This window comes from Grammomys surdaster, unplaced genomic scaffold, assembly GCF_004785775.1.
Source record: "Grammomys surdaster isolate TR1022 unplaced genomic scaffold, NIH_TR_1.0 316, whole genome shotgun sequence".
Classification (NCBI taxonomy): Eukaryota; Metazoa; Chordata; class Mammalia; order Rodentia; family Muridae; genus Grammomys; species Grammomys surdaster.
This window is the reverse complement of record NW_021604735.1, coordinates 814619-840479: the sequence shown is the minus strand read 5'-3', so window position 1 is coordinate 840479 and position 25861 is coordinate 814619. Positions and strand designations below refer to the sequence as shown.

Below are 25861 nucleotides of genomic sequence, written 5' to 3'. Positions count from 1 at the left end.
GGTGGGGTGTGTGTGTGTGTGTGTATGTGTTACTGGAATGCCTGAGCCTCAGCTTCATGCTAGCCAGTCGTTTTACCAACGGCTGTATCCCCAGCCTTGAGGAAATATTGAAGAAAGACCCCTTTCTAGCCTAATTTCTGTTCAATAAAAGATTCACCATCACTTCCCTTTTTAGAGCCCTACATAAAACAAAGAATGAGGAAGAGCGGGGCAGGAGAGATGGCTCTTTAGTTAACAGCCCTTGCTATTCTTGCAGAGGACCAGGGTTTGGATCTCAACACCCATATGGTGGCTCACAGTAATCTCCAGTTCCAGGAGATCTGTGGGCACCAGGCACGCATGTGGTGCACATTTACACATGCTGGCAAAACACTCAGACACATAAAATAAGATAAATCTAATAATTTTTTTAAAAAAATAAGTAAATGTTTCATAGCATTTATTCATCCAACAAATATTTTTACAGTGAAATCAACACAACTCCATAACAAATATTTCATAGAGAAATGGACATATGCCCCAAACTTTCTCTGTGTCGCTCTCATCTTTTGCCCCTCCAGGGGGCTTTGGGGAACTGCTACATGAATCTGTCTTGAGGCTTGAAGTGGCAAAGTTAGGAGTTGGGGGAGGGAATAGATGCTGCTGAGATTCCTAGAGGAAGTCCAGACAATGCCAGTCTCACCCTAGAGTAAACTTCCTGTTCCTTCCAAGGGAAATACAGATAGATGTATCTAGAGGTCCTCCACCTGTCCTATGTGTCCTAATTTGTAGTCTGATACCTATGAGGGCAGTAGCTTCAAAGTCTTGAGAGGCAAGGAGACTGTAGGAGGAAACTGCTTAGCATCAAGTTTATCCTTATACTGAAGCTCAGGGGTAGCCAGGCGCTCACATTCCTCTTGGTCTTTCTGGTTTAGTCCATTCTGAAGTACATAGCCCAATACCTTAGCTGAACCAAACTGTAAAGGACGGAGCCTCACATCAGCGATGTATTTGGGGTCTAAAGCCTCACCTCCCATCAGGCAGCGTTTAGCCAGAGCTTCTCTTCGAGCCCGGAGCTCAGCCACAGCACGTTGCAGTCGGCTCCAGCCATACTGTTCTATCCGTGCCCACAGACTACGGTTGAAGTGAGTGTAAAGGGCCCAGTCTAGGTTATTCCAAGCTCGGGCCTGTTTGGTTAGCTCCTGATCTCCATCAGTCACCACAGGCTTATTGGCAGTCCTGATAACACTCTGCTCTCTTCCAGCCTGGGCGTTGTGCATGAAGCCCACCACATCATCCAGACTCCAGCACAGGGCATCTGCCAACAGAACCAATGACTCATCAAAGTACTCAGCCACCATGACCAGGTCAAAGACAGAGTCCAACCAGGCCAGACCCCACTGGATAAAGGATGAGGGCCCAAAATCTGAGGAGGCAAGGCTGGCTGGCTGCTTGTAACTATCAGCAGCTGAGGTAATAGGTCGGAAAAGAGTTCCAGGGCTAGCACTGGAAGGTACAATATATAGCTGGAGGGGTTTGGGGTCTCTGGGTAGCTGAGGACTCATTCTCATGGTCTTTGTCTCTGGGGGGAAGGGCAAACCAAAGTCAAACCATAGTAAGTTACGTGCATAGTGGTTGCCACGGCCCCCGGGTCTGTAGAAGGCTCGAGGATTGGACAGGAAGGCGGCCAAAGATGGTGCCTTTCGGAAAGCCGAGGAAACTGATTTGTAATAGGAGAAGGCAGAGCGGGCTAGAGCTGCTGGATCTCGGACAATGGAAAAGAAGAAGCTATCAGAAGGCATGACCTGAAGTACCTGCAGAGGAAAGAAAGAGAGGAACAGCATGACTGAGGAGGAAATGAGTACAAGCTGAGGCTCTGAGGAGCCCTCAGGCTCTGCTGTCCACCCGTAGCTTCCCCTCCTAGCTGCGTGACCTTAGGGAGATGACATAACAACTCTGAAATCCAATTTGCTTGTCTGCAAAAGGAAAGTAGTCAGAGGTTCCCAGGTGATTGAGAAGAATACTTGAGATAACAACTAGTCAGAAATCTAGAACTCAGAAAGCTCATATCGGTCATTAATTTCCTTGAGTCTTTTTGTCTTCGTTGGTTGGGAAAAACTCTCAAACCTAGAGCTTGGGAGATGGCTCAGTCAATAAAGTGTATGCTACACAAGCAGGAGAATACAAGTTTATATTCCCAGTACACACATAAAAGCCAGACAACAGTGGTGCTCACCTATAAACACAATGTTGAGGAGGCAGAGACAGGTAGAACCCTGGGTGCTGACTGGCCCACACTCAAAATCTCTAAGAATCAAATTTTGTGTTCACGTCTACAAGGAAATTCTATTTGTATTCAGTTCATGTGTGTATATGTGTGAGTGTCTGTGTACACTTGTGCATGTGGACTCAGAGAACCTCCTTTCCTCAGGCATCGTCTACCTTTGTTTTCAAGATAGGATCTTTCACTGGCCTGGAACTTACCAACTAGGCAAGGTTGTCTAGTCAGAGAGCCTCAGGGACTCTCCTGTCTCAGTCTCTTCAGTGCTGGGAACACAAGAGCCTTCCACCATGCCCAGCTGTTTTCTATGGCTTCTGGGGATGAAATTCAGGTCCTGATGGTTGCATGGGAAGCGTTTTACTTATCTCCCCAGCCTTGCCTCCTTTTGACATAGAGTGACTCACACTTCTGTAGCACACCATGACCTTAAACTCTTGCCTCAGCCAGCTGAACATTGCAATTACAGACAGGTGCCAACATGGCTAGCACTGAAACCTGTTAAATGTCTTTTCTGGGACACTCTTGGTCACAGCTTCAAGACAGCAACTGGCCTTGAGGCTCCTCAGGATGGAAGGAGGGGGATGCCAATGGCAACAGCTGTGCTCTCTGGCTAGTCCAAGGTGGCTGCAGTGCAAGGCACTTCTGGAACTCCTGAGGAACTTGGAGAACAAAAGATACTCTTGAAGTAGGACATTGAGGAAGGGTGCTGAAAAACCGGTAGGACTGAAGTCTGGGGTGTATGCCCTCATTTCTCAATAGGAACCTTGACAATCAGGCTGGGTTGGGCTGTAACAGCTTTTGCAGACTGATTAACATGATATATTAAGAAGCTTTCTGCTCTGCTAATGACTTTTATCATGGAACCTAACATTTCTCTATCTTGGTGTTCTTTGGTGATAAGCCAGTCTGTAAGGAAGTTTTAAGAATTACCATCCTGGAGTGGAGAGATGGCTCTGTGGTTAAGATCTTTTACGCAGCACTTATGAGAACTGTTATTCAGATTCGAGCAACCATGTAATGAGCCAGGAATCTCTGCAAATGCCTGTAAGCCTACCTCTAGTAGCAGCAGAGATAGCCTGAGAACCTAGCCTCATATTCAGGGAGGGGCCCTGCCTCAAAGTTATAGGCAGAGAATGACAATGAGGACCCTGACATCACGCCTCCTCGTATGTGCTCGAGTAAATCTTGAGCTGAAGAAAACAAAGTTTGGAACTATCTCCAAAATGCTAATAGGAACCTATTTAGGATTTAAAGGGTTATGTGCATCTGGAAACTACAAACATGACGTTTCACAGAGAGATGATTTAAGAGTGGAGATTCACAACAGAACAGACTAAAAATTACTGAGGAGAAAAAAAACCAATTGATTTCTTTAAAGGCGCTATGATTGGCTGGAGAGATGGCTCTGGATAATGTGCTGTGAAGAGTGAGGACCGGAGTTTGGCTCCCCATGACCCACTAAACAAAGCTGGACACAGCATGCTTCTGTAATCAGCAATGGTGAGATGGGAGGGGGAGACAATTGAATCCTCGGAAGCCCACAGACCAGCTAGCCCGGAGTACATGGCCACCGCCTACAAAGAAGGCCCCCATCTCAAATGAGGTGGAAGGTGAAAACCAGCAGCAAGCTTGTCCTTGGACCTCTACACACGCACCACGGCACACACATGCTTGTATCACAGGAACACGCAAACGTCCTGCACACGTAAGATTTTTTTTTTAAAGTACCTATCCTTTACTGATCTTTTTTTCATTTTCTTCACTAATATGGGCATGCCCATAGGGCAGAGCCTTTGAACTTCACAGTTCTTCAATTTGTTACTTGTATGACTTTGGCGTTTCACTGATGTTATTAGAACCTTCATTTCTTATACTGTAGGTCTGGATCAGTATATCTGGAAGAATGTGAAAGTGCCTGGAACATAATAGGTAGTTAGTGGTGGTGACAAGAAGGTCATCTCTCAGCTGTTAGAGGAACTTAGTTCAGTGATCCTTGTCATTATCCCAAACTTGACAGTTGCCCCTCAATATTTCAACAGTGGCCTCTTGTTGCCCCTAACATAATCCTCAATCCTCAGCTGTCTCCTGCTCTGCCTTCAACAAGGGTGTGCTGGGTTTGGTAGCTCATATCTGTAATCCCAAGAAAAGAGGATAGCTGAGAATTTAAGGAAAGCCCAGGGTACGTAGCAGCCTATTTCAAAATAAAATGTTTTGGCAGTTGGCTATTCACTGCAATACTCTATACTGTGTGATGGTTTGCTTCCTCTAAGCATACCCAGTCTGTGCTGGGGATATAGGTCAGTGGTACAGTGCTTGCGTAGAATGTGTGGGAGCACCCTGGGCTCAATCCCCAGTACTTCACTAAAAGCAAACAAGAAAAAAATCACCAAGAATGTCTGATGTTTGCTGAGCATTGTGGTTCATACCTGTGATTCTAGCACTCTGAGAGACTGATATAACAGTATTGCTATAAGTTCTAGGACATTCTGTGCTCATAATGGTGACTTTCCCCTCACCCCCAAAAGAATGTACAAGCTGGAGAACTAGCTCACTTTGTAGAGTGCTTATCTAGCATGCACAAAGCTCTGGGTCTCATCCCCTTCACTTCATAAACTAGCAGTGGTGGTGCATACCTGTACCCAGCACTCAGAAGACGGAGGCAAGAGCATCAGGACTTCAAGGTCATCCTCAGTTACCTAGTAGGTTTGAAGCTAGTCTGAACCTCATGAGATCAAATACAAACACAGACTGAGGGGGACACAACACCACAACAAACACACACACACACACACACATGAGAAAGCTGAATGTGTAATAAGTTTTGACTTGGAAACCCCCATCTGATCTTTCCTTTGAGTTCCTTACCCACCACATCAATCTTTCTCTTTCTCCTTCCAAGTGCTCCTTATCCCTCATGAAGCTAGGATTATAGTGTGAGCCACCACACCCAGTGCTAATGTGCTTTCCTTTCTTTCAGACAAGTGTCACCAGTTTAAGCTTGTGAGAGAATGTGCAATTTCTCCCCTAAGAAGTTTCTTCTGGGGGTCAGAACTGGGGTCTCTTTTTGTTGTTTGTTTGTGAGACAGGTCTGATCAGGCAGCTCAGCCTGGCCTTCAACTATTTTGTTTTTAATTTCTTTTTTTAAAACAAGGTATTTTGTATTCTAGACTGACTTTGAACTGACTGTGTAGCTGAGGCTGGCCTTGAACTCTTGATCCTTCTGCCCTCCTGAGTGATGGGATTAAAAGAATGTACTACCACACTTGGTTTATGTGGTACTAAGAATTGAGCCCAGGGCTTTTTGCATGCTAGACAAGAACTCTATCAACTGTGCTACATCCCTTGTTGACCTCCAGTTGCCTCCTGTCTCAACTTCTCCAGTTCTGGGATTCTAAATGTCTAACTATTCTGTATTTTGTTGAGAGTTTAACACAGAACTGATAAGAAGTCTCAAATGTGGCACTTATACATAACTAGGGAGATGGGGACAGGATCCTAGGGGCTCACTAGCCAGGTCAGTCTAGCTGAATGAGCAAGTTCCAGGTTCAGTGAGAGACCCTGTCTCAAAAACTAAGATGACGAATGAATGAGAAACACACATGGGATTGACCTCTGGCCTCCACAAGCACATGTACCCTCCACACACAAATCTCATTTGAGAGAAGACTCTGGCTCCCAACACTACACCTGCCCCAGAGAAAGCACATTTGTAGAAAGAACAGTAGGAGACCTCACCTTTATGCCAACTTGGGTGTGAACCCTCACACCAAGGCATGGAACCCTTCTCTTACAGATAGATCTTGACCATAAGCCTGAGGAGATCTCTTTCCTAGTCTACCCTCACTGTACCTCCTCACCTCTTTCAGGTTGAATCTCATGTGATGGCAGAGGATATGGAAAGGCTTCTGGGTATCCGAACTCTGGGGATGGTAGCCTTTGACCTTAGAAGCCTGGAAAAGCTTTGGGTAGCCAAACTGGTAGTGGGCAGGCAGGGCAAAACGTAGCCCCTGCTGGTCCCCGTATCGATGAAGGAGATTGAGAACAGAGCTGCTCCCAGATTTGTGTGTCTTCAAGAACACAAGTCGCTGCCGGGGTAGGCAAGACTTAACAGTTGGTCCCAGTGAAGGGATCCAGGACTGTCGGAGCTGCAGTCCAGGTAGCCTGGAAAAAAAGATAGGGAGGGAAATGCTATCCTGCCCCTTAGCATTATGTGGAACAGGTGGGTCCTTGTAATGAATAGACAGTAGGAATGCCCACCCCCACCTGAGGATTTACCCCCTAGAGTCACATCCCCAGGTCGGATCAAGGAAGAGAGGTTGCAGGGAGGGTGAGAGGAGGGACTATAGTCAGAGAAGTAGGACAGGATAGGGACTCACCTCCTCTGGAATGATCCCCCCAGGAACTGGAGGCCAAATCCAATGGTCATGAAGACTCCCAGAGCCACCCCCAGGCTCCGAGGCCTCCAGAGCCTCATGGTCCTGGCAGGAGACAGAGGGCCCATGTGTCACAAGGGAAGTGACATTAAACAGGGACAGAGGCAGGGCCAAGAGCCATGGGTGGCAGAGAGAGCTGGAGTTGGCTGTACAGCTGTCGAAGGCACCTTTTGGAGATCAGGGGATCATTCCCCGTGCCTCCTTGCTGCCCTGGTTGAGTCTGCCCCCTGAGTTAGCAGATTTTTGCCTCTGTCAGCGTCTAGAAGGGAAATGAGGGGGAAGGAGAAGAGTCTAAGAAGCTTTTCTTCTGCCACTGAGACCTGAGGCAGGGATGGGGAGTAGCCTGGTATGGGGGCGTGTGTGTGTGTGTGTGTGTGTGTGTGTGTATGTGTGTATGTATGTGCACATTCCTTGCACCAGACCTTGTAGATAACCTGGCATCTATTCCTTTTGTTGCCAACCTTGTTTGTCTACTGCTACTTCCTAGCTCTTCACTCCTCTTTAAGGACATGTAACAGGGAAGGAAATAAAACCAGGACCCAGATCTCAAATGAAACAGGTAGCAAATGAGATTGAACCTGTTGGCTCGTGGTTCTGGCTGCCCTCTGAGTCCCTCTGTCAATCACAAATAGGAATGAAGAACCTCCCTCCTTCTGTAGCTAGTATAGGGAGAAACCTTAGGAAGGAATGGAGGACCAGATAGGGACAGGTTGGGTAACCCAGGAGGAACGGGAGCAGTGCACTTAGAGGAGTGCCTGTCGAGACACTGTACCTGCTGGCAAGGCTGCTACCCACTCAGCACAAGAAGACCCTAAGGTCTAAAAGGGGCTGATGGAGATTTGGGTCTCCATATACATATACCCCATCCCACTTTGTAATCCTATCTATCAGCGCAGTCAGCAAGCAGAAAGTAAGGGGAGTTTGATTGATTGATTCTTCTCTCCCCAGCCTTAAGCTTCCTGACCAACTTGGAGTGTAACTCCATCTTTTCAGATCATACCCTGTAATCAAAGATCAAGGTCCTTCCAACATGCTTAAACAGCCTCCTTCCATGAACTAGCCAGGCTGATCCCAAACGGAAAGAATCCAAACTTGCTATCCAGAGAGGTCCGCCTCCTTCTGGCATTACCCCTAGCTCCCTCCCCGGAGCACAGCCCCTAGGATTCAGCCGAGAACTCACTCCTCTATCCAGAACTAAACTCGATTTCCTCTCATCCACCTCGAGCTCCTCTCATTACCCGCATCCCAGCTTTCCCTCTGCAGCTTTGGTGAGTGCGGCATCTGTCTCCAGCCCTTTGTTAAGGGTCTTCTGTGAACCCCTCAAGTCTCCTTCCAGAAATTCAAAGGTCCCTCCACTGGTTCCAGCCTCAGCTTCTCTAGGCACTCACCAGGCCATGAGGAGAGCAGTCGGAAAAACCAGGTCAGGCTCCCCAGCCACCGCCCGGCTCCTTGGATCAACTAGCCCCACAAACTTTTCTCAGCACCCAGACTCCTCCCCCTCCCCTCCCTTTGTCCCGCCAGTCCAAGCAGCCACTAGCTTGCTTGGGCATTGATCTGTCGGTCTCTCTGGGTCTCTCCCCTCCCTGGCTCTTTACCAGTCCGCTGGGGAAAGTTCTCCTAGCCTGCCTTTGAAAGATGCCACTTCTACCCTCCTTTCAAGTAGGAATCAATTACATCTTTTTCTTTTGGCTTTCCACAAAACAAGAGATTTATTCAGGTGAAGAGACTGGGAGAGAGACAGAGAGGCTGCCAAGAAGAGCAGCCCTTCCCCTGAAGGCAGGAGCAGTGGTGTGTAATCTACGTAGGCCTGCTGTTCTGCACATTTTATAGGTACTTCCTCATGTAATTTGTTTGATCTCCAAATTGTTTTTTAATATATTAAGATACTCATTCCTCAGGCTTGGGAAATACGGGGTTGTTCTTTAGGGCTGCTTGCTCCCAAGGGACAGACTCCAAGAGGCAAGATTCAGGTTGAAATTGAGCCAGTTACAGAAGCCCAGGGGAAAGTAGACTGGAGGAAAAGCACTTGCTGCACACGCATGAGGACCCAAGTTCAAATCCCTTACAACCATGCGAAGACCCTGGGCTTGGTCACAAGGGCATCTTCCCTGTAATTCCAGTGATATGGGAGGGTAAGAGGATCACTGGAGCTTGCTGGCTGCCAGCTTAGCGTCAGGTTTAGTGACAATGCCTGTCTCCAGGGAATACTACAAAGAGATATAACAAGGCATGTCCTCTGGTCTCTGTGTGAGCACACACACACACACACACACGAAAGAGAGAGAGCCATACACATGGTCCAATAAATTATTTATTTACCAATAAACAGTGATGTGAACACTGAAGAGGAAGCTTGTGAAGGATGTGGATGGCAAAGGTCACAAGATGGGTCTCCCCCCATACTTAAGAAACAGATGATTTTAAAAGAGCCAATACAACTCAGGTCCTACCCCCTACCCCTTTAACCACCCCCCTCAACTGTCAGCACCTAGCTTTATTAGTTTCCAATTCTCAATCCTCCTGCCTCAGCCTCCAAAATAATAATGGGTTTACAGGCAAGAGACGTCACTCTCAGCTAGTTTATTTGTCCATTTTCAATACCAGGTACCCCCATGCCAATAGTACCATCCCTCCCCACTTCCAAGTTCCTTCAACCCCACTTCCCAACCCCCACCCCCTGCCTTTTGCATCAGTGAGCCCTACACCTTAAGAGCTGAACCATACTCCCTTCCTAAATAAATATCCCCAGTTTCCAAATGAAAAAATAAATATTATGAACACCCATCTACCTCCCACCCCACTAATTGGAAAATCCTGGATTTGGGGCCCCAGCCATTCACCCACAAAGTCCCTTACTGCCCTCTCTGTAGCCCCCTTCCACTCCTCCTCATGCCCAGCTGATGAGGTGGAAGGAAAAGGACCACTAAGCCTTCTGATGCTAGGGCACCCCTCCCTCGTTATCGAAGTCCAAGCAGAGTCAGAGCTGAGGGGAGGAGGATGAGGACAAGTGGGGTATGGAGGCCAACAGGTGACCCCAGATTCCTGCTTCGGCCCTGGTTGTATCTGGCACTGCCACTTCCTCCTCTCACTCCAAGACCATCCCTTCGAGGAGGACGAGGTGGCCTTGGAGGCCTGGCTGGGGGAACCACAGGCACTGCTCCAGCTTTCCAGTCGTCTGCGTACTGCTGCCCCCCTCCGGAGCCACTGGCATCTTCATCTGTACAGATGGAGAGGATGGGAGTGAGAGGGTAGAAAGGAAGAGATTCCAAACGGAAGGGAACTGCGATAAACCATAAGCATGTTTTTATATATTCAGCCATGCATGAAAATGTCAAAATGAAATCCATTACTCTGTATAATTAATATACAAAAAAGAGACTAAGAAAGGCCAGAGAAGGACACACAAACTGTGAGCGACAACAGGAATACCAGGGAGGAAACACATAATCACATACCAGACAAGGAGATGGGAGAAGGCAAGGAGACAGGAAAAGACAGAGCAGAAAAAAGAAAAAAAAAGCGTCGATGGGGAAAGCAGGCAGACAAGAAACAGGAATGGGGGAGGGAGGAGGAGTTGAGAGTATCCAACACAAGAAAGGGTGAATGTGCTTGTTTCTCTTTTTGGCCAATTTCACGGATGGGGGGTGGGGTGGAGGTGGGGCAGGCCAGTGACACCACAGCTAGCTTCCCTGCCCCCAGTTCTGCCCTTTACAATAAGTTTCCTCAGTGTTCTCTGTAGGAATGTTTGTGTCTCCCACTACAACCAAGGACTGAGACCTTTGAGACAGGCACTTAAGGCTTAAATGAATAGAAATAAATGAAGCTAATTAATGTGGGGCAAGGGGCAGGGGGAGGGAGGGTGGCTAGTGGGGCAATGTGTGGGACTCAAAGGGGGATGGGCAGGAGTGGAAGTACAGTGGGGGTGGTGTCAAGGAGCAATGATGCTCTGTTCCAAGAGCGGGATGGGACTTGTGAGGCAGTGGACTGGGCTCCAGAGCTGGCTCTTATCAGATTGAGGATAGTGGGCGGGACTTGAGAAGCAATGGTCCAGGACCTGGGTCAAGAGGCCTTGCAGGGTGGGTTTCTGAGCCTCACCTGCATCGCGCATGTCAAGGTCCTGACCCAGTGCAGCCGCCTTCATTCGAGCAGTAGCTGCTCGGAGATGTAGCCTCCGCCGCCGCGTCGGGACATCCGGACTCGAAGTATCCAACTCCGGGTTGTGGAGCTGCTCGTTCAAGGAGCCCACGACCACCGGCGACATATACCTGAGAGCACAGCACCCCGAGAGCTCCTGGTGCAGCCTTCCCTCCTTCCAGACTTCCTGAGCCGCCAGAGCCCCACACTCACCGGCCTCTCCCAACACCAGTCCAGCAGGGTGCCGCCTCCTGTGAGACATCTGCCGCCATTCGGGAGTCCCCGCACACCGTTACTGGCAGTCCAGCCCAGAAGCCCCGCACTCGGCTAAGTCTCTCCCGGAGCTCCCAAACCTGCGCGACAGAAAACAAAGCTGCAGCACTTCTGAGCAGCTGTCTCGCCACACCCACCACCACGGCTGCTCCACTACTAACCAGACGGTGCAGATTAGTGCCTGCCGCTGTTGTGGGCCTTTCTTCCTCAGCTGATGCCCTCCAAGAGCGGCTAGCCTCTTCTCGGGGTGCTGGTGCTCGCCGGTTACGGGACTGCACCGGATGGGGGGTCCCACATTCCTGAAACACCTATGTACAGGGAAAGACATCAACAGTCGCTCTGAAGCAAATCACAGTGTCCTGCCCCCATATGCCCTATTGTTTCTGACAGCCACAGCTCACCTCCACCCTTCCCTCTCTATACCTTGGCTGACACCTTTACACTGTTTTCCTGCAAGTGCATCAAACCTTCTGAGATCTTCACCCCAATGGACTCAGCAGCCAGCTCAAAGGAAAAGGGTCCCTGGAGTTTCTCAGCCAGCAGCAGGAGACCATCTTGAGGGAGGGGAGAAAGAGAAAGGGGATATACAGTAGGGAACAGCACTGACTTAGTATGTTCCCACGCATATCACTAGGGCCTTGAAAGGAAAGAGCACTTTGTTTGCTTGTAGGTGGGCTGTGTGACCACATGAGAAACCTCCCCCCCCAGTCCCCGTTCTTCCCCTAGTTTGATTTTAGGCCACCCTCTCCTTCCCCAAATGGCCCCTAACCTTACTCAGGGTCCTCCTCAATCTAGGACTTTCTTGAGCCCCCTCACCCAGATATCCACCCCATTCAGGCTCCAGTCCCCTGCTGCTGAGGCAGCCATGGGCTACATTGAGGCAGAAGCCCCGACAGGGCATAAGTGAAGGTACTCCCCGACAAAGTGGGCAGCCAATCAGACGCATCAGGGCCTGTCTGCAGCCTTCCAACACAGGTACCTGTGGGCAGAAAATGGGTCTGGCCATTCATGGACACCCAGGCTGTTCTTAGCAAACCTAGTGCTGAGCACAGAGAGGTCAAAGATGCTGACCCACCTCCCCAGGCTATCTGTTGGAAGCTAGATGTGAGCGTGACTGTGGCTGGTGACCCCATGTGGCACCCGGTGATACCACAGGACTGCTACAGGGCTGACGGGGGGGGGGGTACCTAGAGAAAAGGTTGCTGATTCTGCTTCATGAGAGGGGTTTGACTAGGGTGTGACTGAGGAGGAGGTGGTAAGGAAAGATTCAGGGATAAGAGTGAGCCCAGGCTGAGGAGAGAGGAAGGAGGCAGGAGGTGAGGCTGGAGACAGGACCAGTGATGAAGAGAGATCTTCAGCAGCAGGGAGGAGGGAGGGGGTACTGAGGAGTTCACTCTAATCTTGCACTGTTATAGAAAGACCAGCAAAAGGCATGTGGGTCACCAGAGGGAGGACGAGAAGTCACAGGAGATCATGTCAGACACCCTGGGGAGGTCTGACACTGGAACACCAGAGCCCAGAAACAGATAAGGGACAGCTCTAGGCCTCTCCTGCCAGCTGGTGCCTGTCTTCTTCACTCCCTGGGCTCTATCCATAGTCAGGTCCCCTCTAACCTTAAGTGCTTCGCTGACCACACTTCTTCCAGTCTCCAGACCCTGGACCAAGGCCCGGGCTGCCACCAGTGCCCTGGTTATCTGGAGGAAAAGAAGATGAGGGAAAAAAAACCACAAAAGTGATCAGTTAGTCAAGACTGGAGTGAGAGACGGAAGGAGGTTGAGGTTGTGGGGTTAACTTGAGGTGGGTACACTGCTGGGTGACATAGCGAGGGGGATTCAATAGGGCCAAAGGAATTACATGTGGTCTAGAAGGGTTGGGTGTTTGGAAAGAGCTGGTACAGTAGACTGTGTAACAGAACATTGAACCTAAAGTTAGGAGGCTGAGGGTGTGAACTCCTGCATCAGTCCTTATTGGCTCTGAGAGTTGCTTGGTAACCCCATTTTCCTCCTCTGTAAAATCAGGGTGCTCTTATTTAACTCAAACAATTATGGTGACAATTCAATGTGGTACTGTAAGTGAAAATGATTCCCAACTTTGGTGCCCAATTCTTATTTAGTTGAACCACAGGTCACCACGTTAGGACTAGAGAGGTGTCGGAGGAAAGTAGCTGGGGTTGGAGGGCCAAGTGTGTATGTAAAAGCAGGGCAAAGAATGTAGTTAAAGGAGACCAAGGGCCACTGGTCAGGCATAGGTGACCAAGGCTTGAGATGAGGATCACCGAGTCAGACAAGGCAAGGATGCAGGCCATGAGGTCAGAGGTTACATGGGCACAAAAGGGGGTGATTATCTTTGAGATGACAGATCAGAGGTTGCTGAAGCTCAGGTTGTGGGGCCTCCTCACCTGTAGGCGGAGGCGGCGGGGTGAGTCCCCGAAGGGCTGCAGAGAGCCATCAGCAGTTGAAGTAAGCCGAGTAAGGCAGAGCAGGAAGTCAGGAGGGAAACTGTATTGTGGGTGCAGCAAAGGGAAGGCTCTCTCCAGGAGCTGTGCCCAGAAGTCCGCCAAGGTGTCATCTAACCCCTCACCAGACTTCTCATAGTAGTCCCGCAGGCCGGAGAACAGGCTATTGAAGATGACGGCGTGCTGGGAATACAGGCGACCATAGGAATGCGAGAAGAGCTGGGCCAAAGAATGCTGGGATATAGACAGCATCTCCCGAAAAAACTCTAACAAAGGTGGAGGGATGAGAAGAGGGAACAGAGACAGGGAGAGCAGGGAAAGGGCAGAGGCAGGAGGGAATGAGGAAAAGAAGAAGCAAAAGAATTAGAAGCTGAGCAAGTCGGAGGTCTGGCAGACTGGGAACGAGGAAGGGCAGCGTCCTGGAGAGAATGTGGAGTGGCGATCAGAAATAAGCAGGAAGTTCTGGGGTGGGTGGGTGGGTGGGTGGTGGGATACCTATGACTGCAGGAGGTGGGAAAAGGAAACGGGTTGCAAAGCATAAACATAAAGAGGTGTGAAGCACATCTGGGGACCCTCAAAGGTCCTCACCGTTAAACTTTCTATGCCGGGCAGCCAGCGTGTGAATCAGGAAGGAGCCACTGTCCTCCACCAGGCCACGGAATGTAACCTCAGCATCCCTGATCAACTTCTGCTCTGTCTCACTGGAACAGCAGGTGTACTCCTGAGGACAGATTTGAAGGTGCTCGCCTGGACAGAGGAGACAGGGAGGAGTACTGGATGGCAAGAAGGGACATTAGGAATTTTCTTTCATCCCTCTCCTATCTCTAGGGGCTGATTTTTGTCTTCCACCTGCCCGGTTGCTTTTTCCTTTGTTTGCCCCTTCAGTCCTACCTGAACCCTCCTTCATTGTCCCTCACCCATCTCAGCTTCACCCCTATTTGTAATGGGATCATCTATTGGACAGCTGCTTTGCGGACTATATTAGTGACCAGAGAGTCTTCAGGTAACCCTCCCCAACACTGCACACCCCACACGCCTCCAGGGACTTATGGGACATCTATGGAATGAAGAACGGGGTTTGTAGGGGTGGGGCTACTTGGTAAGCAAGAAAGTATCGTCATAAAAGAAGCTCACAGGAATTGCAAGGCGATTTCTGGCTGTTAGAAAGACACTAACGGGTGTGCTAATTACAGAGAAGGGAATTCCTTAGGTGGGGATTGAATGAGAGCTATTATGTGGGCAGCAGGGTTAATGTGATCCCGGTGAGGAAGTTATAGGAGGAGAAGAAAGATGCCCAACAGATGAAACAATCATCCTACTGGTCACTAAAAGGAAAGAGTTATTGTGAGATGGGGAGGACCCGTCCCCGCCCCTTCCCACCCCTGACTCTTCCCTCTTTCTTCTCACCTGAGATGAGGGAGGGAGGGATTAGGTTTAAGCTATATCCCCGGGCTCCCAGCACCTGCCGAGTCTCTGCACAACTCCGGACGACCTTTGCCTCACTCCCATGTCCCGGTCCTGGACCGGGACACAGAGGGAGCAGCAAAAGCAGGAGAGGTCGCAGCGCAGACATAGCTGCTCTCCTCCCTGGGATGGGGCAAAGTGGGTCCTAAGGAGGAAAGAAAAGTCCAAGGAACTCTAGAATCCCGTTCTCAGCCGCGGGACGTCTCGAAGAGAAGAATAGGAGCGTGAACCCTAAAACTGAACAGCCCCAGCACCTTAGCCGGACCAGGAGGCATCTGCGGAGACAATGGGAGCCGGGGAGCGGGACAGGGGGCGGGGCCCGAGGAGGTAGTCCACCAATGATAAGAAGAAACCAGCCCCGGGGGCGGGGGCAGGGTAAACGCGAAGCCAATGTGGAACGGCAACTCGGCAGGGGGCGGGACAAAGGCCGCAAAGCGGACGCTGGCGGGGTAGGGGGTGTGGTCTTGAGGAGGGGCGTGGTATTCTTGCTCGAAAGGCGGGGCTTGGGTGAAACTGAGCCTATTGCAATTGAGGAGCCAGTAGCAAACGCTCAGCCAATGGAGGGGCACATAGGAGTAAAGGAGGCGTGACCAGGGTGGAGCGACCCGCACGCGCTAGAGCCCACGTGACAGGAGTGCAAGCCACATGCCTGGTGGCTGCTCGAAGCCGAGCGAACGTGCTGTGTAGCAGGAACGTGGTTAGCACGAGCTCTGTGTCAAGTCTCGCGACGCTTCTCAGCCGCGCGAAGAGCAGTTAATCTCGCGCCTGCGCACGGCGTCTCTCGTGCCTTCCCGCGTTTTTCTAAGACGTACCCGCCCGCCACCTGAGGAAGAAGAGGCTCTGCGGCAGGCGGGCGTCTCGCGTCAGAGGTGGGATGTCCACTGAGACCTGAAAGGACCTCTGAGGTGGTGACCTTTCTTCAACCGTGTTCATCTAGAGGTCGTTCTTCCAAGCTCAAACAGTGAGGTTGCCCCTTTGGACCCGCACGTAGGCGGCATACCAACCCTCCTGCCCTCTTGTCCCTCCACCGAGGTCTGTAGCTCTGTCGTGTTCGCTATGGAGGCTGGAAATCCCATCTTCTGACCTGGAGAGATAAGTAGTCCCATAAACGGAAGACACCCTCCCACCCTCAGCTCAAATAAGCTTGGGGTCAACCTTATATAGCGCTTTCTAGAAGTAGAGAATGTGCGCTTTACTCTGGAATGTTTCTGGCCTAGCTCAAATGACGCCTCTACTTTCAGACCCCATTTCCTGTAGAGCCAGGGAGTGAGCTCCAGAGATGGAAATCTGAGGTCCTTTGTTCAGTTTTAGCAGCTAAGGCTCAGCCAGTGTACCCCTCTCTGATTCCTCTAAGAGGGATTTGTGCCAGAAGCTGCTCAGAAACTCCTTTGTGTGTAAACCCTGTGGCCTTATTTGTATGTTTGTTTACCTATACTGAAGATTGGCCCCAGATGCTCCGGCATTACTTATTTATCTATTTTAATTAATTAATTAATTAATTTACCTATACTGAAGATTGGACTCAGGCCCTATGGCCTTAATTTATTTACCCATACTGAAGATTGTTACTGCCGAGTCTTGGAACATGTTACATAAACCTTCTATTGCTCAACTATAACCCCTAGGCCTCTTTTTCACTTTATTTTGAATAAGGTCTCACTAAGTTGCCCAGGCTACTCTGGAATTCCAGGCTGGCTTTGAATTTGATGAACATCCTGCCTCAGCCTCCCAGGTAGCTGCGATTACAGGCCTACACCATCACCCCTAGTTTCAGGTTTCTGTTTTCCAGCCCTTAAGGCAGTAGTGACCATAATACCTCAATGTGGTCAGGTTGACTATTGGTTTTGGTGCCCTAACCCATAATACTAAGACCACATGGTGGGAGAGACAGATGAAAGGGGTATAGTAGTAGTAGCAACTCTTTCTTTTCTTTTCTTTTTTTTTTTCCTACAGCTGGATTAACATGCCTACTCTGTGGTCACCCTCCACCCAGTACCATGGCTCTTCCTCAGGCAGTGTGTCCTCCCCACTCCGAAAGTCTGTGAGACGTGCACAGATGGCCTTGTCTCCTTGTTCCTCCACCGTCCTACCCTGTGATGACAGAGACTCACAGGGAACTGCAGACTGGTGAGTTCAGTTGGTGAGAGATGGTTGAACTTGGGAGTCCCTTCTGTATCCTCAGAAGCTTTTCTCTCTGTTGTTTTCTAGCTTGGTTATAATATATGTGGGGCTGTATGACAGTGTCAGAAATGCTATTCCTAAAGCTGGATATGGTGGCACACACCTGTAGTCCCAGAATTTAGGATGAAGAAGTGGGAGGATCAAGAGGGTTAAGGACAGCTACATAGTGACTTCAAGCCAGCCTGGACTGCATGAGACTCTGCTCTGAAACTAAATAAAAGTAAACCAACCAAACAAAAATGGAAGGTAGAAAAGGGGAAGGGAGAAGAAAGGGAGGAAGAAATGCTATACTGGTTCAGATTGGAGAACCAACGCCTCCTAGCTCTGTTGTTTCTTGGCTGCCTTATATCTTACAAACATCAAGAATAGTACATCATTTGCAAAACGGCCAGCCTGAGTGACATAGCAAGACCCTGAAAACAGAATAGAGTACTGCTCTAGTTTTGAATTTATCTTGCTACCTAAACCTATCTTGAACATGCAATAATGCTTAGCACTGCTGGTGGACGTAGGGACTGTGAGACACTCTAAATAATGCTTTATTTGTTGCTTGAAATTTTGTAGGTATCTTTTAGTTGGCATCCTACAGATCCGTTTCAGATTCTTAAAACAGATCCATGATCCTTATCTGTTGCAGCTCTATGAGTTTATTCTATGAATATTGTAATAGCTTATCATGTTTTATAATCATTCTAGGAAAAAAGTAATCTCACATACCATTATCTTCATCCCATTTATTTTAATTGGCCTTCTCTAATCATTCCTGTTTCTGCCAGTGCTATTATTGAAGACTAGATTATCTCAGCACTATAAACTTGAATCACTAAGATGAAGGTTAAGTGTCAAGGGTGAACTGTAATTCCAGGTACATACTAATCTACTTATGAGTGATGAATTATTTCCTGAGCCATGCTGATTTTTCTGCACACAGAATACTATGAATATCAACTGTGAATATCAGTTGTCTTATTCACCGGTTTTAGTTCCACATTTTTTTAAAAAAAATAGTACATTTAATTATGTGTATATACATATGTGCCTGCCACAAACATACATGGAAGTTAGAGGATAGCTTTCAGGAGTCAGTTCTCTATTTCTACCATATGATTCTGGGAGTTGAATTCTGGTCATCAGGCTTTGGTGAAAAGTGTTGCTACTTGCTGAGCCGTTTCACCTGCTTTTAGTTCCTCATTTTTCTTTTCTACTGCTTTAAAGTGACTTTTCTTTTTCAGTATCTCTTAAAATTTGAATGTTTTTCTCATGTAGATGTGGCACAGTTAGAGATAAATAGAAATTATAATGAACTCTTTATGTGGAGGGAATGGGATGATGCTTAAGGGAAATCACATTCTCTTTATAGGGATAGTCCCTCAACTAATGAAGACAGTGACTTTGAAGACAGCTTGAGACGGAATGTGAAGAAGAGAGCAGCAAAGCGACCACCAAAAGCTGCCCCAGTGAGTCTGCCATTTTGTTTAATTCAGAATCTAGTCTGAGAATCAGCAAAGAAAAACATGGAAGAGACTCAGGTGATGGAATGGAAGAAGAGAGAACATTAGGATAGAGAGGTACCAGGATTCTTTAAAAAGAGAAAAGGTTAATAATAAATCTCACAACCGTAAAAAAGGTCAGTTACTTAAGCTCTGAGACAATAATGGAAGCATTGGTGTGGAATTGGCAGCTTAAGGCTACCTAAAGTGATAATGATGAAATCAAATGTTAGCGTCATTTTTACAGCTTTTGTACAGATAATACTTTTACACTTAATAGGCAGCAAAACATCGGAAGAAACAGTCCCGAATAGTACCTAGTGGGAATGGCAAGAACGAATCAGTGCCAACAACCAATGACCTTTTTGATGCCGTGAAAGGTGCTAGAAGTTGCATGCAGGTAAAGAAGTGTCTTACCTCTTTTCCTATTCCTCTTGACATCAATAAGAAATTTAACTATATTTAAAAAAATATGTAGCTATGTCTAGGTAATTTTTACAGGTTAATTTATAATTATTACAAAAGTTGAACTGTTGAAACTTGTTTACTGAAATATTTTGACTTGTATTAATGCTTTATCATTTATGTTTATTAAAAATTCACATACAAATGAAAATAGAAACCAATACCAATAACTGATTTCTGTCCCCTAGTTGTCTACTAGTAATTCTGAGAATGAAGTGTTTCCCCTCATAGTGGATTTGTGTGTTTTCCATGTATAAGTCATACAACCTGGATATTTTTAGGTAAATTGTTAAACATTTGGCATAAATAGCACACAGGTTGATATCTTCAAAAATGCTAACCAGATAGGTCTTTATTGCCTCCTTCAAAGGACCAATAGATAAATGCAGATGTATTTTGAAATCCTGAGCTATTTTGCACAGCAGACACTTGAAGGGTGTTTTCAAGTTCCGGGGACTTGTGGTCTACTCTCACAAGAGGCTATTTCCAAGCCTCACTGTCAGGCTTGAAACGATGAGCTTTCCTCCCCTTGCCAGAAGAGGGCATACTCGAGCTAGTAGTGTCTATAGCTAGTTGTTGGGTGCTTTCCCACCGGTGGCTTTTCAGATAGTCTGCTATTGAGACCTTGCTTACTCTCCTTCTGCTTGAGCTCAGTGAGCAAAAGGCTATGCTGGATTTAGAGAGAGGCAACTGCAAACTTCATCTGTGTGTTGAGACAGGATTTCTCAATGAATTCCTGGCTGGCCTGGAACTCGTATGTAGGTCAGTCTGGTCTTAGATCATAGAGATCTGCCTTTCTCTGCCTCCCAACTTCTGGGATTATAGGCATGTGTCACACACCAAACTCACCTGCTTCTTGATAGCATCTGAGTCTTTGTACGGTGAGACAATAAGGATCAGAATCTACAGATCTAATTTGTTGTTGGCATTTTACTGAGCATACATAAGCCAATAAAGATAAGACAGTGGACATGAACCCCTACAGTGACAATAAGAGGGCCATCAGAGGAGAGTGTTCCTATTCTAAAGGTATCACAAAACAGGATCAGTTCTATCTTTCTAGAAGAAATAAGAAGAGTCACTGAGTCACCTAGAAAGAAGCCTAGATATATATCTTCTTAAACAGTTATGTTAAATATTTTCTGTCACCACACTTACTCTTTCTAATAATTTATTTTTATTTTATGTGATTGGTGTTTGCCTTTGTGTACTGTATGTCTTTGTGAGGGTGTTGGATCCCCTGGAACTGACATTACACACAGTTGTGAGCTGCCGTGTGGGTGCTGGAAATTAAACCTCGTCTTCTGGAAGAGCAACTAGTACTCCTAACTGCCGAGCCATCTCTCCAGCCCCTCCTTTATTATTTATGTTTTCATTGCATATCATTTAAAAGTGTATAAAGCTTTGCAAGTCTGGTGAAACATGCCTTTGAATTCAGTACTTGGGAGGTCAGTCTGGGCTATATAGTAAGTCTAGACCAGTTAGGAACAAAACAAAACAAAACACTTTAAAGCCTAAATGTACTTTAAAAGTTGCAACACTAGGCTGGGCATATAGCTCAGATGTACAACACTTGTCTGGCATATGTAAGGCACTTGTAGGTTCAGTCCCCAGTATTAGAAAGATAAATCACCCAAATGGTTAGTCTTCAATTCAAGAAACAAGAGCTGAAGAGAAATTTATATATCTTCTCTCCACTCTGTTCAGTCCTTCAGTTCCCAATGTCATCCAGAGACAATGCTAACCTGAGCTTTATGTTAATCATTTTCTTGTCATTATAGCATTATCATTAATTAATGCTTTTAATCAATTTAAGCAACTCATTCTTTGGTATTCTGTAACTTAATTATTTTGATAAACACTGGGAACCATTAATATTAATGCATAATATAAATTTTATCATTTTTAGATTTGTTTTTTTAAGTTTTCAGGCATGAAGGTTCTTTTTTTTTTTTAAGATTTATTTTATTTATATGTGTACACTGTAGCTGTCTTCAGACATACCAGAAGAGGGCACTGGATCCCATTATAGATGGTTGTGAGCCACCATGTGGTTACTGGGAATTGAACTAAGGACAACCAATGCTCTTAACCACTGAGCCATCTCTCCAGCCCTCTGGTATAGAGTTTTATTAGTTATATTTTTGTTTTTGGTCTCTCAATTTATAGTTGTGTATTGAAAGAATGTGGTCTTTCAAACTTAATCAGACCAAGCTTTCTGACCTAGTATATAGTAAGTTTTTGAAACTGCTGTACAGGCACCTGAAGAGAGTTCATATTCTTCAGTTAAGTGTGCTCTTGAGGGAGACTGAAAGTGTTAAATATGATAATATTTTGCTATTTCTGCTATTATTTTTTATGCTTTTTGTGTGATAAATTAGTTATAGAGAGAGGTATATTAAAAGTCTATGAAGGTCTGGGTGTGGGGGTGCATGCCTTAATCCCAGCACTCAGGAGACAGAGGCAGGTGGATCCCTGAGTTAGAGGCCAGCCTGGTCTACAAAGTGGGTTCCAGGACAGCCAGGGCCACACAAAGAGACCCTATCAAGGAAAACAAAACAAAACAAAACAAAAATAACATAAATCTATGAAGTTGACCTTTTCAGCTATTCCTTTTATATTTATATCTATATTTGCCTAAAAATTATGAGACATCATATAAAACTTTATAATTTATAAATTTATCTACTTAATAAATAAAATGTTTTATAGTTAAATTTTGACGCTTGTAAAATTGCTTTGTTCATATTTTGGTTTTGGTTAATATTGCTCTGGTTTTTTTCTGTCCCCTAAACTTCTAGTTGTACTGTGTATCTTTAGGATTTATTCTTTTCATGTCTGGACTATTTTTCTTAATATTATTTTGCTAATCTGAACCTTAGAGAATTTTAGCCAATTTGCATTTATTATCATTATTAATATATTTAAATATATTTCTATCATTTTGTGTGTCCCAGTTTTATATTTTTTTCTGTCTTCTCTCAAATAGATGCTTCATTTTGAATGTCTTCTAAAGGACCTTAGTATATTTAAGTACAGCTGTCTCCTCCAATATACATGCTGTCATATTGTTTTAGTTCTGTCTATTCCGATTCCTCAACAAATCAGATCATATATATATATATCACACACACACATACACACACACATATATAATATATATATTGCCTGTGTTTTTTCAAGTTTTTCTTCATTATTCTTCCTTGAATCTCATATCTTCCATATTGAATTATTTTCTTTTATCCTCAGATTACTCTTTAGGAGGGCTATATTAATAAAGCTTTTCATATTTTGCTTATATTATGAAAGACATTAACTAGATACACAATCCTAAAAGTTAATTCTCTAGATGGGGGTCTCACTATGTAGCACTGGTTAGCCTGGAATTATGTATACTAGGCTGGCTTGGAACCTGCAGAGCTATGTCTGCCTCTGCCTCCTGAGTTCTGGGATTAAAGTGTGTTCTACACATACATACATACATACACACACACACACACACACACACACACACACACTCACTCTAAATTTTGAGTGTCTTACTCTAGCCCAGGCTGGCGTGTAATTGACTCTAAAGCCAATACTGGCTCAGACACAGAAATGCTCCTACCTTAGCCTCCTGAGTGCTAGGGTTACAGGCATGAGAGCCACCTTAGCACATTAAAAACGTGATTAACACTGCTTTATGCCTTTCCTTGTTGCTACTGAAAAACGGCTATTTTCTTAGAGTTTTATTGCTGTGAAGAGACACCAAAGCAACTCTTATAAATGCAAATATTTAATTGGGGCCGGCTTACAGTTTAGAGGTTCAGTCCATTATCATCATGTCAGGAAACATGGCAGCCTTCAGGCTGACATGGTGCTAGAGGAGCCAATAGTTCTACATCTTGATTTGAAATAGCAGATGGGAACTGTCTTCCACAGGCAGCCAGGAGGAAGGACCAGATAACACTGGCCAGACTTGAGCATATGTATGAGAGTTCAAAGCCCTACCTATACAATGATAACACTTCTAACAAGGCTACATCTCCTCCAATAAGGCCACACCTCCTAATAGTGCCACTTGATCCAAGCATATTCAAACACCTCAGCTATTATTACTAATTTAACAGTAATTAATACAGTAATGTAGGGCTGGTGGGATGGTTCAGTAGGTAAAACACTTGCCACCTAAGCTCAATGACTGACTTCCATTCTCAGAACCATATAAATGTATGAAAGAATCAATTCCTGAAAGCTGTCATCTGACTTCTACATTTGTGACCTGCTTACACCCATACTACACACATCAGATACACATACATAGTAAATACAAATTTAAAATACAGAATTTTATTTTATTTTTTTTAAAGATTTATTTATTTATTATATATGAATACACTGTAGTTGTCTTCAGACACACCAGAAGAGGGCATCAGATCTCATTACAGATGGTTGTGAGCCACCATGTGGTTGCTGGGATTTGAACTCAGGACCTTTGGAAGTGCAGTCAGTGCTTTTAACCACTGAGCCATCTCTCCAGCCCCAAAATACAGAATTTTATAATGGCTCAAAGTATCAGTGTTTCTAGTACAGTACCCACTAGCCGAATGTAGTCATTGAGCTCTTAAAATATACCTTATATAACTAAGGGTTTTCATTTTTAAGTTTAATTTCATTTTTAAGTTTAATAGTTCTGTTTAACTCAAGGCCATTATATTTGCATAGTTCGAATTTGCAGATGTTTTGATTTGTAAATGTTAAATGTATGGCCTTTGTAATTGATTCTTTTTTACTATTTTTAAGATTTTTTTGCTTTTGTGTTCTGATGTCTTACAGGCCTTTTAATGGTTAAATTTCCTTTTTAATTTGTCATGCTAGAAAGAGCCGCGAGCTGCCTGGATCTTAGAATTGATGTCTTTCAAAATATATGGAAGATTCTTTTCAGATACTGCCCTTTCTTCATTTTATTATATTAGAATTCAGTTAGATCTTAAACAGTTTCAGTCTCTTCTCAGATCTCTTTAACACTTCTTTGGCTTCCATCTGTCAGCTATCCTGAGTTGCATTTTGGACATTTCATTGATTCATTTTGCCATCTGTTCTTCTGTGTCCAGTTATCTGTAATCTATCCAGTGAAGTTTTTGTTTTTATTAGATTTAATTTTTTAAAAAATTTCATGTGTATGAGTGCCTACATGCTATGTATGTACCACCAGCTTGTAATGCCCTGAAAAAGCCAGAAGAGGGCACTGTATCCCCTGAAACTGGATTACAGGTGGTTGTGAACCACTGTATGGTTCTAGGAACCAAACCCAAGTCCCCTGTAAGAGCAGCAAGTGCTCTCAACTGCTAAGTTATCTCTGCAGCCATATACTGTAAACCTTTACATTTTATTGTATTTCTCATTTCTGCAATGCTAGCACATTTTTAAATTTTATTGCATTCTACTTTTATTTGGTTTCTTTAATCATGAAACCATTTTATAATTGGTGGTACCTTTAGTCTTATAAGTGAATGCTTTTATAATTCTGTCTGTTTTTTATAAGTATTACTTTCAGTACCTTCTTTCCTCATATGTTTTACTAGGTTTTTTTATTATGATCTACTCATTTTCTCCAAAACTCTCAGTTGGAACTTTTTGGGGTCAGGGTCAAAGTTGTGCTTATAAGAGAGAAATCTGCATTTTTTTCTAACACAAGAACACTTTTGAATGCTTTTTGCTATTTTTTTTTCTTTGAGACAGAGTATCATGTACCCCATACTGACTTTAAACTCACTGTGAACCTGAGGATGACCTTGAACTCTTGTTCCTCCTGCCTCCACCTCCTAAATACTGCAGTTAGAGCTGTTCACCACCATCCTTGTTAAGAATCACTTTAAAATAAGCACTTTACCTGAGATTATTCTGGTCATAAAGGTAGAAAGAATCTGGGCTGGAAATCCAGTCCCAAGGGCTAATAACTAAGTATGACTATAATTCTCAAGAGAGTGAATTCACTTTTTCTCTTGAACTACACTATAGTGTACATTCCCTTTCTGCTCCCAGTGGTCCTGTAGATTCATTTCCATTCTTTGTTTTCATAAGAATACAGCTCTGTAGGACTCCACTTTGTTTGGTGGCCTTCTCTTGAGTTACTCTTCTTGGAATGTTTACCTTAGGCTCTGTGTCTTAGGCTGTGCACTCTGTACAGCTGTCTTGTTTAGTAAAACCCTTCCATCAAAAGGCAGCATCCTACTTCCTAGAATCGCTACCATCTCATTTTTTACCTACATGTACATCTACCTTCCATTCTAGTTCAACAGTGTGTTTAAAAGGATGTTTGTAATTTTTAATGAGAAATTTGTATATTTCATTTGAGAAAATGAAATACAATAATATGTTGTGTCATATTGTTGGAATTGAAATCTTCTACACGTTTCTCCTAGTCTTTGGTGGATGAGTGGCTAGAAAACTACAAGCAAGATGAAAATGCAGGATTCTTGGAGCTCATTAATTTTTTCATCAGAGCCTGTGGATGTAAAAGTGAGGAAACTCACCCATTTCTTCCTGATTTCTATCCTTCATGTTTAAAACTCTGCTTGTGTTTATGAGTACATGTGAGTGTGTCTGTGAAAAGAAGGTAAGGCGTGAGGAGCTGGGCTGTTGTTGAGGTACACTTTGACGCCGGTGTATTGGAAGGAACTTAGTAGAGGACTATGACGACTGGAGGCACAACTCTTTAGTG

At 45.4% G+C, this 25861-nt stretch overlaps 3 protein-coding genes and 1 long non-coding RNA gene across 6 annotated transcripts in view; 2 read left to right on the top strand and 2 right to left on the bottom strand.

Annotated features, from left to right (window-relative positions):
• Positions 1 to 408: 408 nt before the first annotated feature.
• Gal3st4 (galactose-3-O-sulfotransferase 4) lies at positions 409 to 8161 on the bottom strand. 3 transcript variants are annotated; one of them, XM_028777835.1, is made up of 4 exons: positions 8082 to 8161; positions 6637 to 6952; positions 6118 to 6421; positions 409 to 1793 (listed from the first exon to the last, which is right to left on the bottom strand). In XM_028777835.1, exons 2-4 carry the CDS (start codon positions 6759 to 6761, stop codon positions 780 to 782), a joined length of 1443 nt encoding a protein of 480 aa, XP_028633668.1. In that variant the 5' UTR covers positions 6762 to 6952; positions 8082 to 8161; the 3' UTR covers positions 409 to 779. The 3 variants fall into 3 exon arrangements, with proteins under 3 accessions (XP_028633668.1, XP_028633670.1, XP_028633669.1); XM_028777837.1 differs by having other exon boundaries at positions 415 to 1793; positions 6637 to 6738; positions 8082 to 8089; XM_028777836.1 differs by having other exon boundaries at positions 415 to 1793; positions 7874 to 8082.
• LOC114629765 lies at positions 629 to 4502 on the top strand. Its single transcript, XR_003712721.1, has 2 exons — positions 629 to 1452; positions 3639 to 4502. It is a non-coding gene; the product is annotated as an uncharacterized LOC114629765 (long non-coding RNA).
• An 830-nt stretch (positions 8162 to 8991) lies between the features above and the next one.
• Positions 8992 to 15362, bottom strand: Gpc2 (glypican 2). Its single transcript, XM_028777866.1, has 10 exons — positions 14963 to 15362; positions 14144 to 14302; positions 13499 to 13821; positions 12714 to 12794; positions 11917 to 12079; positions 11524 to 11654; positions 11262 to 11408; positions 11041 to 11180; positions 10789 to 10958; positions 8992 to 9910 (listed from the first exon to the last, which is right to left on the bottom strand). The coding sequence occupies exons 1-10, from the start codon at positions 15126 to 15128 to the stop codon at positions 9651 to 9653; spliced, it is 1740 nt and encodes a 579-aa protein (XP_028633699.1). The 5' UTR covers positions 15129 to 15362; the 3' UTR covers positions 8992 to 9650.
• Positions 15363 to 15810: 448 nt separating this feature from the next.
• Positions 15811 to 25861, top strand: part of Stag3 (stromal antigen 3) — a 32932-nt gene continuing 22881 nt past the window's right edge. The window contains exons 1-5 of the mRNA XM_028777842.1: positions 15811 to 15958; positions 16973 to 17146; positions 18561 to 18657; positions 18971 to 19090; positions 25563 to 25659. Coding sequence (XP_028633675.1) covers positions 16983 to 17146; positions 18561 to 18657; positions 18971 to 19090; positions 25563 to 25659 — 478 coding nt within the window. The 5' untranslated portion in view covers positions 15811 to 15958; positions 16973 to 16982. The remainder of the gene's footprint in view (positions 15959 to 16972; positions 17147 to 18560; positions 18658 to 18970; positions 19091 to 25562; positions 25660 to 25861) is intronic.